This window comes from Mastigoproctus giganteus, chromosome 10 (genome assembly GCF_048544385.1).
Source record: "Mastigoproctus giganteus isolate SK-2022 chromosome 10, ASM4854438v1, whole genome shotgun sequence".
NCBI classification, from domain to species: Eukaryota; Metazoa; Arthropoda; class Arachnida; order Uropygi; family Thelyphonidae; genus Mastigoproctus; species Mastigoproctus giganteus.
The window spans coordinates 187,311,119-187,324,079 of NC_143584.1; the positions used below are offsets into that span (position 1 = coordinate 187,311,119).

Here is a 12,961-nt window from a genome sequence, read left to right on the forward strand (position 1 = left end):
CCCATCGAGCATCTGTGCTTTGTGTTGGAACAGCAACTCCGATCTGCGGCATCTCAACCATGGACTTACAGGAGTTAAAGGATCTGATGGTTACGTGTTGGTACCAGGTACCACAAGACACATTTAGAAATCTTGTAGCGTCCATGCCTCACCGGGTAAGAGCTGTTTTGGCTGCACGGGGAGGACCAACATTATATTAGGTAGGTGGTCATAATGTTTTGGCTCATCTGTGTATATTTGTACATATATAAATACTATTGTTCATACAGTGTACAAGACAACAACTTTAAACTTAATGATGTCCATTTCCATCTATATGTTTAATTTATCTGGCAGTATCCCTTGACCACCACTCATCTCCTTTCTTCTCATTATTTGTTCTACAATCCTTCTACAATCTATCAGTTACTTCACTTGCAGGTGTAGCAGTTGATAACTCAGCAGGTGAATCAGGTGGTGTCTTTCTACTTTAAATGTAGTACTTATTACTTAAGAATGCCTTTTGCCTTAAACATCTCATTAATTTTTTTAAGTAAGATATCTCACTACAGAGCTGCTGAACTTTCTCTTTCAGTTTCCTGTTCTTACCTAGCATACAAATCAACCTCACCTTGGAGTGATTGTCTTTTTTCTTTCTTGTTTAGATTGCTTTAATCTCTTTGGTTTAGAACAGGAAACCAATCTGGTTTTCAATTTTACAGATTGCAGCAGAGAAGACTGATTTCCCTGGAAATTAAGTGGCTGAAAGCAGAGAATATTTTCTTTGGTTTCATTTGCTGAATCTGTAATGAACTCTGGATGTACTTCAAATAAATATTAGTGATGATTCATTAGGCAGCACAAAGGTTTCTGAATCAGTATTATTCAAAAGCATTTTTGAAAATGTTTTCATCTGGAGAGCTTGATTCCAATTTCACAGTTGTGCTGTTTAAAGAATTGTCAGGTAAAATGGATAGTGAAGAATCTAATAAGGTGTGTGTGTGTCCATCATTAAGAGAGCAGTTGCATCCCCATCTATTGCTGAGTTGGTTTGATTCCCTGGATGCTGAGTGCATCCAGGGAATCAAACCAACCCTCTACTGAATCCAGGATGGTCATGCTCATTGTTTCGTCCACCCAGTCAATAATGGAACCAAAGGTTGTTAGAGCACCTTCATTTTCACCATCTGCCTTTTTATCAATGGATTCTGGAGTTTTAGGCAACTTCACCTTCCATTATTGCCCATCATCAAGGAATGCTTCAAGATGTAAAGCATCTTCATTAACTCCGATTCCATTATAAATGGAAGGGATGGGATCCAAGCCCAAACTCCCCAAAATCGGAAGATCTGGTACATTTGTCATGGTCATCTCTGCTGAAGCCTGTAAATTCTTAGTATAAAACAGCCAAAGGAATGGCAGGAAGAGCAGAGAAAAAATCTTGGGAAAAACGCCATTTTGAATAGTTTGTAATAGCTGTTATTAGTTGTACGTGTGAATCTATCTACAAAATGCTCTGCAACATAAGCATTAATTTTTGCTAGTACAGCACACCTTAGTGTTTGCTGAACTTGTTTCTTTTATAAAAATGCAGTAAAAGCTATTTAGAAGTTTTGCTATGTTCCTTAAGAGATTAACTTAAGTTCCTTAAGTCATTAATAACTTGTTCTAGGAGCAGGGAACTCTTAAAAATATGGAATTTGCTAAAAAATTGCTAATATGTGCTAGTAAAATTATTACTAGTTTTGCTAGTAAAATTCACTAATATAATAAGTTCAGCAAGGAGAAAGCTACTCAGAAATCTAATAAAATAAAATAAAAAACCTTAAAAATAGTGAGACACCAACTGCTTTAACTATGCTATACCTGTAATTTATCCTTGGTGAATGCACATGCAGAAATCTGCAATGATGAGTTACCCAAATCAACAAATATGGAATGTTTAGGCTTTTCTTCAGAGTGTTCATTTTTGTAGAATCCATAAGCAAGTGCCACTAGAAAAGAAAATGTTAATACAGCAATGCTATGCGCAGTTACAAATTATATATTCAATATTACATTTTAAAAATATACAATCTTACAATACACAATAAATCTTGCCAAAATGATATTAGATGATTCATAGCACTTGATAACTCAAAATCAGTAATAGGTTAACAGAAGGAGCATATGATTTTGAATATGCTTTACTAATACTTTATTTCTCTATACATTAAAAAAAGTTTTCCTCCTAGTGATAGTTATTTGAGCCAATGGGAGAAGGGGACAGGGCAATTACATCACTACAAATGCACAGGTAAATAATTACATTGTTGTCTTCCATTGAAAGACAGCTGTCTCTATAACATTCGCCAACCTCGTGCACGTGCTTCACTCTGTAATACATGACCATGCACGGCATCATTGGTGTTCCATTGTAATGTCAACTGAAGAAGGGACCACCTGATATAGTTTGTATAATTTTACAAATAGTTTAGTATTTTGTAAATACAGTGGAACTTCTCTATTATGAACTTTTATTTAACGAATTTCTCTATATTACGAATTTTTTCACAAAACATTGCACTTTGAAACAAAATTACAGGTAAAATTAACACCATATAGCGAAGTGTTAGTCTCTCTATAACAAATTTTTTAAAAATTTAGTAAAAGCATTTTTGAAGATTTTCAAGCATTTACTGCTAAACAGCTACTCAAATATACTGCCTCCTTCCTTCCGAAATCACGCATTAGCATCTGGAATTAAATAATCATCCTTTTAGTGAACACTTGTGGCCATTGATGCCTGTAGGAGGGTCTTTATTTCATTTTTGTTACAGTTATTAAACCATATGGGTTTTCTTAAAAGTGGTCATAAACTTTACAATAAATAGGGTAGATTTGTAAATTGATGTTGGCTCAGGGAAAAACGAAATTTGCTGTGGTAAACTTTAGAATGCTGCGGCGGCAATACACAGAATGCTACCATAGTCGGTTTTTACTACTGAGTAACATTCGCTTCTCAACTCAACTGTACCATGTGACCTTCCTGTCAATCATTATAAGATATGTCCATTCTCATCTAATCTGGACTCTAAATAGATGGTTCTCATGAAATTTTTTTTTCTTTTTAATTTCGTTCGTCATCAATCACGTAGGCTATATACTCTTGTATTTTTTTTTTTTTCTGAAAAGTAACATACAGCACACATTAACCATAAATTTTCTTTCATGTATGTATGTGTGAAAGCAGAATAAAAGAAATTCACAGTCGCATATTTCTTCAAAGTGATTGATGGGAAAGGTCATGTGATACTGTTGAATTGGCAAGCGAACGTCATTGAGTAGGCGGTACTAACAATTCACTATATCCCCAGTGCAGCGAAGTTGGCGGTGTGTGTGTATCATCAAGAGCTGCATTTGAGTAACCTTTACAATTGCAGAAACAATGTTGAAGAGAAAGTGTTTAAAGTATTAATGATAAAGAAAAGATTGTTATGATATTGACCAGGGTTTTAAGAAAAAAGATGTTGCAGAGAAATGTGCATACCTGCAAGCAGTTTATCTATGATTTTAAAAAATCGAGAATCAATTTTAAATGCAATTGAAGGAGGAGCAGACAAGAAACGAATTAAGTTGTGTATATATGAAGATGTTGATAAAGCTGTCTAAAATGGGTGCAAATGATACGTGAAAAGAATATACCAAATCGGGCCTAATAATTAAGCAACAAGCTCTGAAATTTGCACAGTCCCTTGGAATTTCATTCCAAGGGACTGTGCAAATACAGAATTTAATGCGCTGGGTAGTTAGATAAATTTAAGAAGCGCCACAGAATTGTGGAGAAAGTATTAATGTAAGCGAAGACAATTGAACAGTTGGAGGAACAATACCTTAAAAGAAGATTTTGGAAGAATATGAGCGTAAGGATGTTTTTAATGCTGATGAAATGGGTTTATTCTTTAAATGTTTACCGAATAGAACACTTGCTTTTAAGGATGATAAATGTTTTGGCGAAAAACAAAGCAAAGAAAGAAAGAATCACTGTGCTAGTTGGAGCAAATATGACAGGAAGTGAAAAATTAAGACTTTTAGTCATCGGAATATCAAAAAACCCAAGATGTTTTAGAGGCACAAAATCTTTAGAAGTTGACTAAACGTAATAAAAAAAGCATGGATGACAAGTGATATTTTTGAAGAATGGATATTAAAACTAGACAAGCGTATAACAAAAAAATTAAAAAGGAAAATCGTGTTGGTAACTGACAACTGTCCGGCACATCCTGCCAGTATTTCTGCCAAACTTAAAAGTGTGAAGTTGTTTTTATCAACAAACAATGGACCAAGGCATTATTAAAAATTTTAAATTTCATTATCGAAAGAGAATAATAATGAAGATTGTCAATGCGTTATCAGAAAATAGAAACTTGGAGGTTACAATAACCTTAGAGATTGCATCTCTGAACTGGCAAAAGTTTGGACAAACGATGTCACTGAATACACTATTCAAAATTGTTTTTCGAAAGCGGAATTTGCATTGAATAAAGAAGTCAAACAATGACTGGACGAACAAGATGAACTGCCCCTTTCACAACTGAAAAACTTTTGGACATTATTAGAATTGTCCGGAAACATCGAAAATGAAATAACACTGGATAGTTATGTTTATGTAGATCACAGCAGAACATCCAAATGAAGATGAAATACTGCTAAACAGTGTTAGACACGACCATGATCACGAAGAAATTAACGATGACGTTGAAGACACATCAGAACAACCTGTAGAAAAGCCAACTCGCAAAGAAGTGATTAACGCTTTTAAAACTGTTCGTATGGGTCTACAGTTTTGTGAAAATGTTCCTGATAATGTTTTTAATGCTCTGAACAAATGTGAGGTTTTCTTTGAGAATCAGACAATTTTTAATTGTACTGCGCAAACAAAAATTTGATTTTTTTTAAAATTTGTGATACTTACCGGCGAAAATTGTGTAAACGTGATTTAAATAAGTGTTTTTGAAATAAAATACATTAAAAATAAATGTAGATTCATTTTCATTTCTAATGAGATAATTTCTAATAAAAAATATATTCTCTGTATAACGAAATTTTTCGCTGGATTTATCCAATTTGTTATAGGAAAGTTCGACTGTATTTTAAATATTTGTATAGTTTGTAAATATTTTAGTCCTGCTCTTTCAGAGGCAACAACGTTCCTCGTGCATTATGGAACCCAAAGCAAAAGGCCTTTTCCTAAGTGACCAATGTAAATGCAGGTAAATAATTACATAGTGATATTTATTCCACCTTGAGAATGCAGGGAGAAGAGGGATGTAGGTATCATGGTACAAGTGGGCAGGGCAATTACATCACTACAAATGCACAGGTAAATAATTACATAGGTATTTCCTCTTTAGATATCAATCATAGTGGCAGTGTTTGGGTAAGACCATCAGTACTCTTGTAATGAATACAGAACCTCTGTAAAAGCCAGAAAAGTGTTGTTGTGTGTTGCATGTGTAGTTGAGTGTTGGGTTCTGTTGTTTGTGCTGGCTTCTTGGCCGCAGGGCCCCTAGTGGGATGCCACGTTGCCCACCACCACCACCACTGGGAGGTGAGCCAGGCTGTCCACAGTACTCTGGTTGCTCTCCATCAGGGGTCACCTGAGCTTCATGCAGAACAAAAGAGAGGGGGGGAAAAAAAGCATGAGTGAGGAAGATAGCTGAAGGATTGGAGTAAACAGAGGGAGGAAGAACATCAGTGCATTTAGACAGTTGTCTTTTACGTAGAAAAGACGTGACTTACTCTGTCATAGTCTACATTTTATGTAGAAAAGCTTTGGCAAGCAAAGCAAGCAGGGAACAAAGCCCCCTAGTTACTATTATTATTATTTTTTGAAATACTGTCCGCCTCTCGACTCTGCCATAATTCTGAAAAATAAAACCCGGTTAATCTGAAATTATCCACCCTTTCACACTATCAACTCTCATCCACTATCAGTTTTTGCATTGCCTAGCTATTTTATTAAGACCAAGGAGGTTTGATTTATGTGCTATAACCTATGCAAAAATGTGTAAATTAAAGAAGTCACATAGCGTATGACACATATAGGGGAGCACTTTAAAGCAGTATTATTATCAAACTAATACATGGAACTTGACAAAAACTTTTTTTGCTGAACAACAATCCCATTAAGAGTGATGGGAAGTACAAATATCAGCGAACTTTTGGGCGTGACATTTTGCGATGCTGCTCGTATAGCACATGATCGATGCAGTTGGAAGAATTTGTTGGTGGCCACAACAGCTCCTCAGGGAACTTTGTGACTGGAAGAAGATGCCACACACATTGAGTACATATCATTATAATTAAAACACAGTTATTAATATATTTGCATGTATAGTTTAACATTTGTTGTCCACAACATCTAATCCAAGTACAAAATTGGTTCTTTATTTTTTTAAAATAAAGAACACTGCTTCATCGTGACCCAACTAGAGCCCACATTAGTTCACCAGCAATGGGGAATGGATAAGAGCTCATGGCCTTCCAAAGAAGGCATTGGTAGAAGTTCAGGGGACATGACAGAGATGACCGCTGCACTTGTGTTCCAAGAATAGTGTCATTTGTGTGTGTAACAAATTTGTGTGGGAAAAGAATTGTGAACAAGCAATTGTCGCCAAAAATATAAAGGTGCTTGACATCTGGAATAAATGTTCCACTGTTTGACAATGATTATAAAGTATTATCACTTCAAAAGAACAGAACAATTAACTTCAGCATTTACTGTGGAAACATTACAAAGAATGCACTATATGAATAGGGGTCCATCATGAAAGCCATTGATCTCTGATACCAACAAGAAAATATGGTGTACTGGTACCTAGAATGCAAAGAAAGGATGTAGGAGGACTGGAGGCACATCACTTGGTCCTACTAGTCTAAATTTATGGGAGAATACTCATATGGAGGAAACAAAACACGTTGTATACCAATAGGGGCTGGAGGCAGTGTTACTGTGTGCAGCATGTTTTTGTAGAATACCCTTGGTCCCAGTAGAAGGCACCATGAACACCTGGGTATATCAGATCATTGTCGTTGATCAAGTACACCAGGCAATGTTGCATGTTTACTCATACAGACTGTGGTACTTTATGATGACAATGCAACGATCTACCATGACAGACACAAAAGTGGTTTAAAGAACAAGGAATACAAGACGTCATCTGCCATGGCCAGCAGAGCAGCATTAAGCATCTGGATGAAGAAAGGTGTGTTTGTCAGCATAATGCTCTGCCCATGCCAACTAGAAATTGAGGGAAGTTTTCTTACCTAAATGATCCAATATTTTTCACATCATTTTTAAATACTTTGACCCCCCATGTCACACTGTATCAAACACACCATTAGCTCATAGTCCCTAATAAAGTTGTCAGGCAGTGTACTTCTGCTTACATTTCTGAAGGCTGGAATAAGATACATTAATATTGTATTCTATATTTCACTTTCCATATACGTAGAGGTCCTACAAGAAGTAGTTTGCACTTGCAAAATATGGCAATGAAAACAAGAGGCATCAGAAATACAACAGATTAGCTAACTGAGTTATAATAGTGAAAACTCCAAGAAATGCAAAGAAACAATACCATATTTTTTACTGATATTACAGCTAGGATTGATTGTATAGATTCCTTCCTTCGTTCTCCAGTAGCACCAATGTTTCAGTTAGTTGTGCCACTATTTTGGTGTTATGTGCATGAAACAGGGTCAAAAAGGAAGTGGTTCAGTTACAAAAAAGTTGTGAGAATACAGTTTCAGAGAAACTGAGCATAGTATTAGTACTGAATTATAATGCATACAAATTATTACATTAAGTAAGTTAAATTCTTATACAACAGAACTATTTAAAAACTGGCAATATTTCTGGATTTCATGTTGAATCCTATCACCAGGTCTAATCAGGAAAGATTAAAGTTGGTACTAACCGTACATGGGAGAAAATAGTAAAGAAATCTTTTAGGCCATGCAGTCAGTACCAGCTTTCATATCCTTCCAGATCAGACCTGAGTGGGACTCACTCAAAACAGAATCTATGCATGTTGTCAATTAAGAAGTGTGCATAGATTATTATATTAATAACGAATACACAAAAACTTAATAACAATTCACATAGCTCAATAAGCATTATTCATAATTCAAATTAATTCAATATGAATTACCCATTGCTCTTAACACAGTATTGGTATTATTATGATAGAATAATGCAAGGAAGCAAAGCTTACATAGCATTTGCAATCAAAAAATTGCTAAAATAATAAATAAATTTTAAATGAATATTTAAGATTAAAAAATATATATCTTATCCAGGGGTTGACAAACAGGGTCACCATGGCAAATAAGAAATTCAGCTTGATAATTATTTTACAGGTTAATCTATAACTGCAAGGTTGAACTGCCAGTTCCTTCTTTTACAATCACTGTGGTCAGTATCTCACAATGATTAGTGTAGCTTTTGACAAAGTTCATTAAGATGGACCTTAGCATGGATGCTGTATTTGAAAGCATTTTACACATGCAAAACTTATTTGTTCAAGGAATATTATGAAGAATAATAGCCCAAAGTTATAACCAGCTTTTGTTATCATGGCATAACAATTCCAGTTTTTGAAATAAAGAATTCAAAAAGTAAACACTGAAAATCAAATTAAAGAATTTGAATTCCAATAATGTCCAAGTATCTTAAAATCACAATGCAATTTAAAAATAGGTTACAGAACAAATAGAAACTGGAAAAAGAAACAATCAGGCATGCCACACATTCAGGATTTAGAATGTGGACCATTTGAATAGGTTTTTTTTTTTTTTTTTCCTTGTAAAAACGGAGAAAAATCTTTCAAACTTCCACCTTTAATTTACTTTTTATTTTCTGCTCAATACTGCCACACACATATTTGACAAATACACTAGTGTTTAAAGAAAGTGCATCACCCCTTATAATTGTTGTCCGAATAACATAAGCATATGGCAATATTTCTGACAAATTGCAACAGATAAGATTGACATGCATAGGTGATGATGTAATATTGCATCAGCTGTTACTTTCAGCAAATACGCATGCTCTGCAAGAGTTGCAATCATTCCTTGCTTGTCAGGATGGCAAGTTACGTGCAGTTGATGCCACGAAGAAAGAGTGCTATTGTTGCTTTACGTGAGGAAGGATGTTCTTCCCATCATATTGCTTATAGTGTCTTGTAATCAGTCAACAGTGAGTAGATTTCTTTCCAAACTCAAGAATACCAGTTCTGCTGATAGGAAAAAAGGAACCGGGCGCAAACGAGTCTCTACCACAAAACAGGACCGCGTTTTGAAGTGCTTATGCCTTAAAAACCGTAAAGGCATCTTTGTCTGAGTTGAAAAGAGAATGGGAAGAACATACAGGAGTTGTTGTAGAAGTGCAGTAACAGTCAGAAGACACCTTTTCAAAAATGGACTTGTAGCCCGTCGTCCTATGAAGAAGCCCCTCCTCACACAAAAAATGAAAAAGGCCCAATTAATTTGGTGTAAGGGGAATGTCAAATGAACCCCCTGAGCAGTGGAAGTCAGTTATTTTCTCAGATGAGAAGAAATTCAACCTGCATGGCTCTGATGGGAAACAAACGATTCGATGCAGACATGAAGAATACCATCCAGACTGTATGGTGTCTACAGTGAAATTCTCTATCAGCCAACTGATATGGGAGTGCATTTCATATCGTGGAGTAGGTCACCTGCAGTTTATAAAAGGTTCCGTAAATGCCATTGGATACCTGGCTATATTGGAAAGCAAATTGCAGCCAACCATTAGAGACCATTTCAACCTGCCAAGTAACTGCATTTTTCAGGACGACTCTGCTCCTTGTCATCAGGTGAAAAGTGTGTAAGTAGGTACTACTGTAGTTAATTTAACTTCATTTCTGCATTAGAGGTTTGATAGTAATGTGTTTACATTTGTTACAGGTGAAAAAATAGTTGGAAGAATGGTCCATTACAACTCTTAACTGGCCAGGAAACAGCCTGGACCTGAATCCTATAGAGAACAGTTGGCATCGCATGGAATCTGCAGTTGCCAGAAAGAAACCAAAGGCCTTTCGTGAACTTCAGGAAGCCATAATTTGTTTGGAACCACAAACTATCATTTGATTATCTTCAGAAATTGATCTTGCCAATGCCTCGACAGTGTGCTGCTGTCATCAGGGCCAGAGGTGGTTCAACTAAGTATTAGTTTGCACCTGGTGAACTTTTCATTTTGTTTTCCATTTAAAATGACAAACTGAAGGCTTCTGATAACATTTCAACTATAAAAGTCATAAAACAATGAAGCTTGCTAAAAATGAACAATTGGATACCTCAATATTTCAATGGTTTGTTCAAAAACATAGCAAAGGAATTCCATTTTCAGGACCTATAATAATCAAAAAAGCCACTGAATTAATAAAAAAACTAGGCAGAGATCCTTCATTCAAGGCTAGCATGGATGCTTCATTCAAGGCTAGCATGGCAGAACTTAAAAAAATTTAAGTTCTGCCATGGTATTTGACAGTTGTTGATTCATGATGAGATGCTAAGTGCAGATAGCACAGTGATTTCTTTTTATTGTGCAAAATTACAGAAGAAAATAGCTGATCAAAGTTTGGTTAAAGAGAAAATATACAACTCTGATGAGAATGGCCTTAATTGGAAGGCATTACCTCAAAAGACACTGGCCTCAATGACTGAACATATGACACTGGGATATAAGATGCAAAAAGATCGCATCACTATAATGGTATGTGCTAATGCCAGCAGTAAGTCATAAATTGCCTTTGGTTGTTATAGGAAAACCAAAAAAGCCTACATCATTTAAAAATATTAATTTAAATGCTTTGCCAGTTAAATATTTCTCACAAAATAACGTGTGGATAAGCCAAGATATATTTCATGATTGGTTTCATAAAATATTTGTACCATGTGTAATATCACATTTGGCATCAAAAGGTTTACCACAATATGCAAGGCAATGCTACTGATAGACAATGCACCTATTCATTCCATACATATATGGGATTTAAAAAGAGATGACGGCAAATTATCATGCCACTTTCTGCTAACAAACACGACATCTCTCATTCAACCAATGGGACCAGGGCGTGATTGTGAGTATGAAACGTCGTTATCACAAAATGTTCATTAAAACCGGGCGCAAACGAGTCTCTACCACAAAACAGGACCGCGTTTTGAAGTGCTTATGCCTTAAAAACCGTAAAGGTGTCTTTGTCTGAGTTGAAAAGAGAATGGGAAGAACATACAGGAGTTGTTGCAGAAGTGCAGTAACAGAAGACGCCTTTTCAAAAATGGACTTGTAGCCCGTCGTCCTATAAAGAAGCCCCTCCTCACACAAAAAATGAAAAAGGCCCAATTAATCTGGTGCAGAAAATAAATTATGTGATCAAGTTTTGGAAAAGCTACACTTTAAAAAATGCAATTTTAAATGTTGCTAATGCCTGGAATGATGTTCCAATTCAAACAATACAAAGAAGCTGGAATAAGTTGTAGCCAGAAATATATTCAACTGATATAGAAACCATTTCAAAAGAAACTGTTATTTTTCAGTTATGTTCAAATGTTCCTGGTTTTAAAAATATTTTGATAGAGGAAGCAAATGATTGGCTGGATATGGACGTTGGATGTGAAATTTCAGATGACAACGAAGTTGTGCAAGGAGCGATGACAATTTCAGATGGTTCTGAAACTGAAGAAAAGGCTGCTGCTGATGGAACAACAAACACTATTAGCCACTGTGAAGCTGAAACTATGTTCTCAAAGTGCATTGAGTGGTTCCGGGTACAAGTAGAAGCAGATGCCATGCAAGTGTTATTTTAGCATAAAGTTTGTAACATTGACTCCCAAAAGGCTTGAGAGGTAATGAAACAAAAGAATTGACTGACTTTTTTTTTTTAGGAAAGAAAAAAAATTTAATTATGTGATACTGTTTTCTTTTAAATTTCTTTAATGACATTAGACCAAAGTTGTATTTACTATATGTAATATTGTTTTCTTTTAAATTTTTTATGACATTACTAGACCAATGTAATGTCAAAATATTAAAAATAAGTATGTATGTAGATATCTGTACTATGATTTTTTTTTGATGACCCGGTAAAAAAATAATTATGTAATAAAATATAACAAGTTAGATGACCCAGTATGCATAATGTTTTTAATGTACATATTCCATTATCCATTTATTCGCTTATCAATCATGGTCTTGGTCACATACCCTGAAGGATAATTGAAGTTATAATCTTTTAAAATGCATTTTGTAAAAATAAGAACATTAAAATTAAAAACCAGAAGATAAACAATGCATAAAAAGAATTAAGAATAAAAATAAAATTCTTACCAGCTGTTGTTTCATTTAATAATCGTAAAACATTAAATCCAGCAATCTCAGATGCATCTAGCATAGCACGTCGTTCTCCATCAGTAAAAAATGCAGGTACCTGAAAAAATAAAGCATTCCAGTTACACAAAATAAACAATATTAAATGAAGTTGCATTTTAGCATTAGTAGGGGCATATGATACAAGAAAGCAAGCTTATATAGCATCAGCAAAACAAACGCTTCCCATTTCACCCATCCAGTTGCTCCAAATGTTTATCTAGTTCTGCCTTGAATTTATTTATTAAGGCTGTCAACTTCTATAACAGATGGAAATTTGTTCCATCAATCAACCATCCACTGGCTAAAGGCAAATTTCCCCACAACTATTCTTGAACTGTCTTTCCTCAATTTGAATTTATGTCCCGTCAGGAGATTAATCTGGACAAATCTTTCCAAAGATCCAAGTATATGACATCAAAATTATTTTTTTGCATCTGGATCCTTTGTGTCCACATCACAGTATCCAAAAAAACTGGTCAGACACTTCCCCTTAAACCCATGCTGTGTCCGAACTATAACTGAAGTCTTGTCTAGATGATCCTGCAG

The 12,961-nt window shown here is 35.2% G+C and overlaps 1 protein-coding gene across 1 annotated transcript in view; it reads right to left on the reverse strand.

Annotated features, from left to right (window-relative positions):
- The window catches only part of LOC150079648 (97 kDa heat shock protein-like), a 186,412-nt gene that overhangs the window by 106,554 nt on the left and 66,897 nt on the right, over positions 1–12,961 (reverse strand). Inside the window, exons 4-5 of the mRNA XM_090383811.1 lie at positions 12,374–12,473; positions 1,846–1,973 (exon numbers count right to left, since the gene is read on the reverse strand). Coding sequence (XP_090239937.1) covers positions 1,846–1,973; positions 12,374–12,473 — 228 coding nt within the window. The remainder of the gene's footprint in view (positions 1–1,845; positions 1,974–12,373; positions 12,474–12,961) is intronic.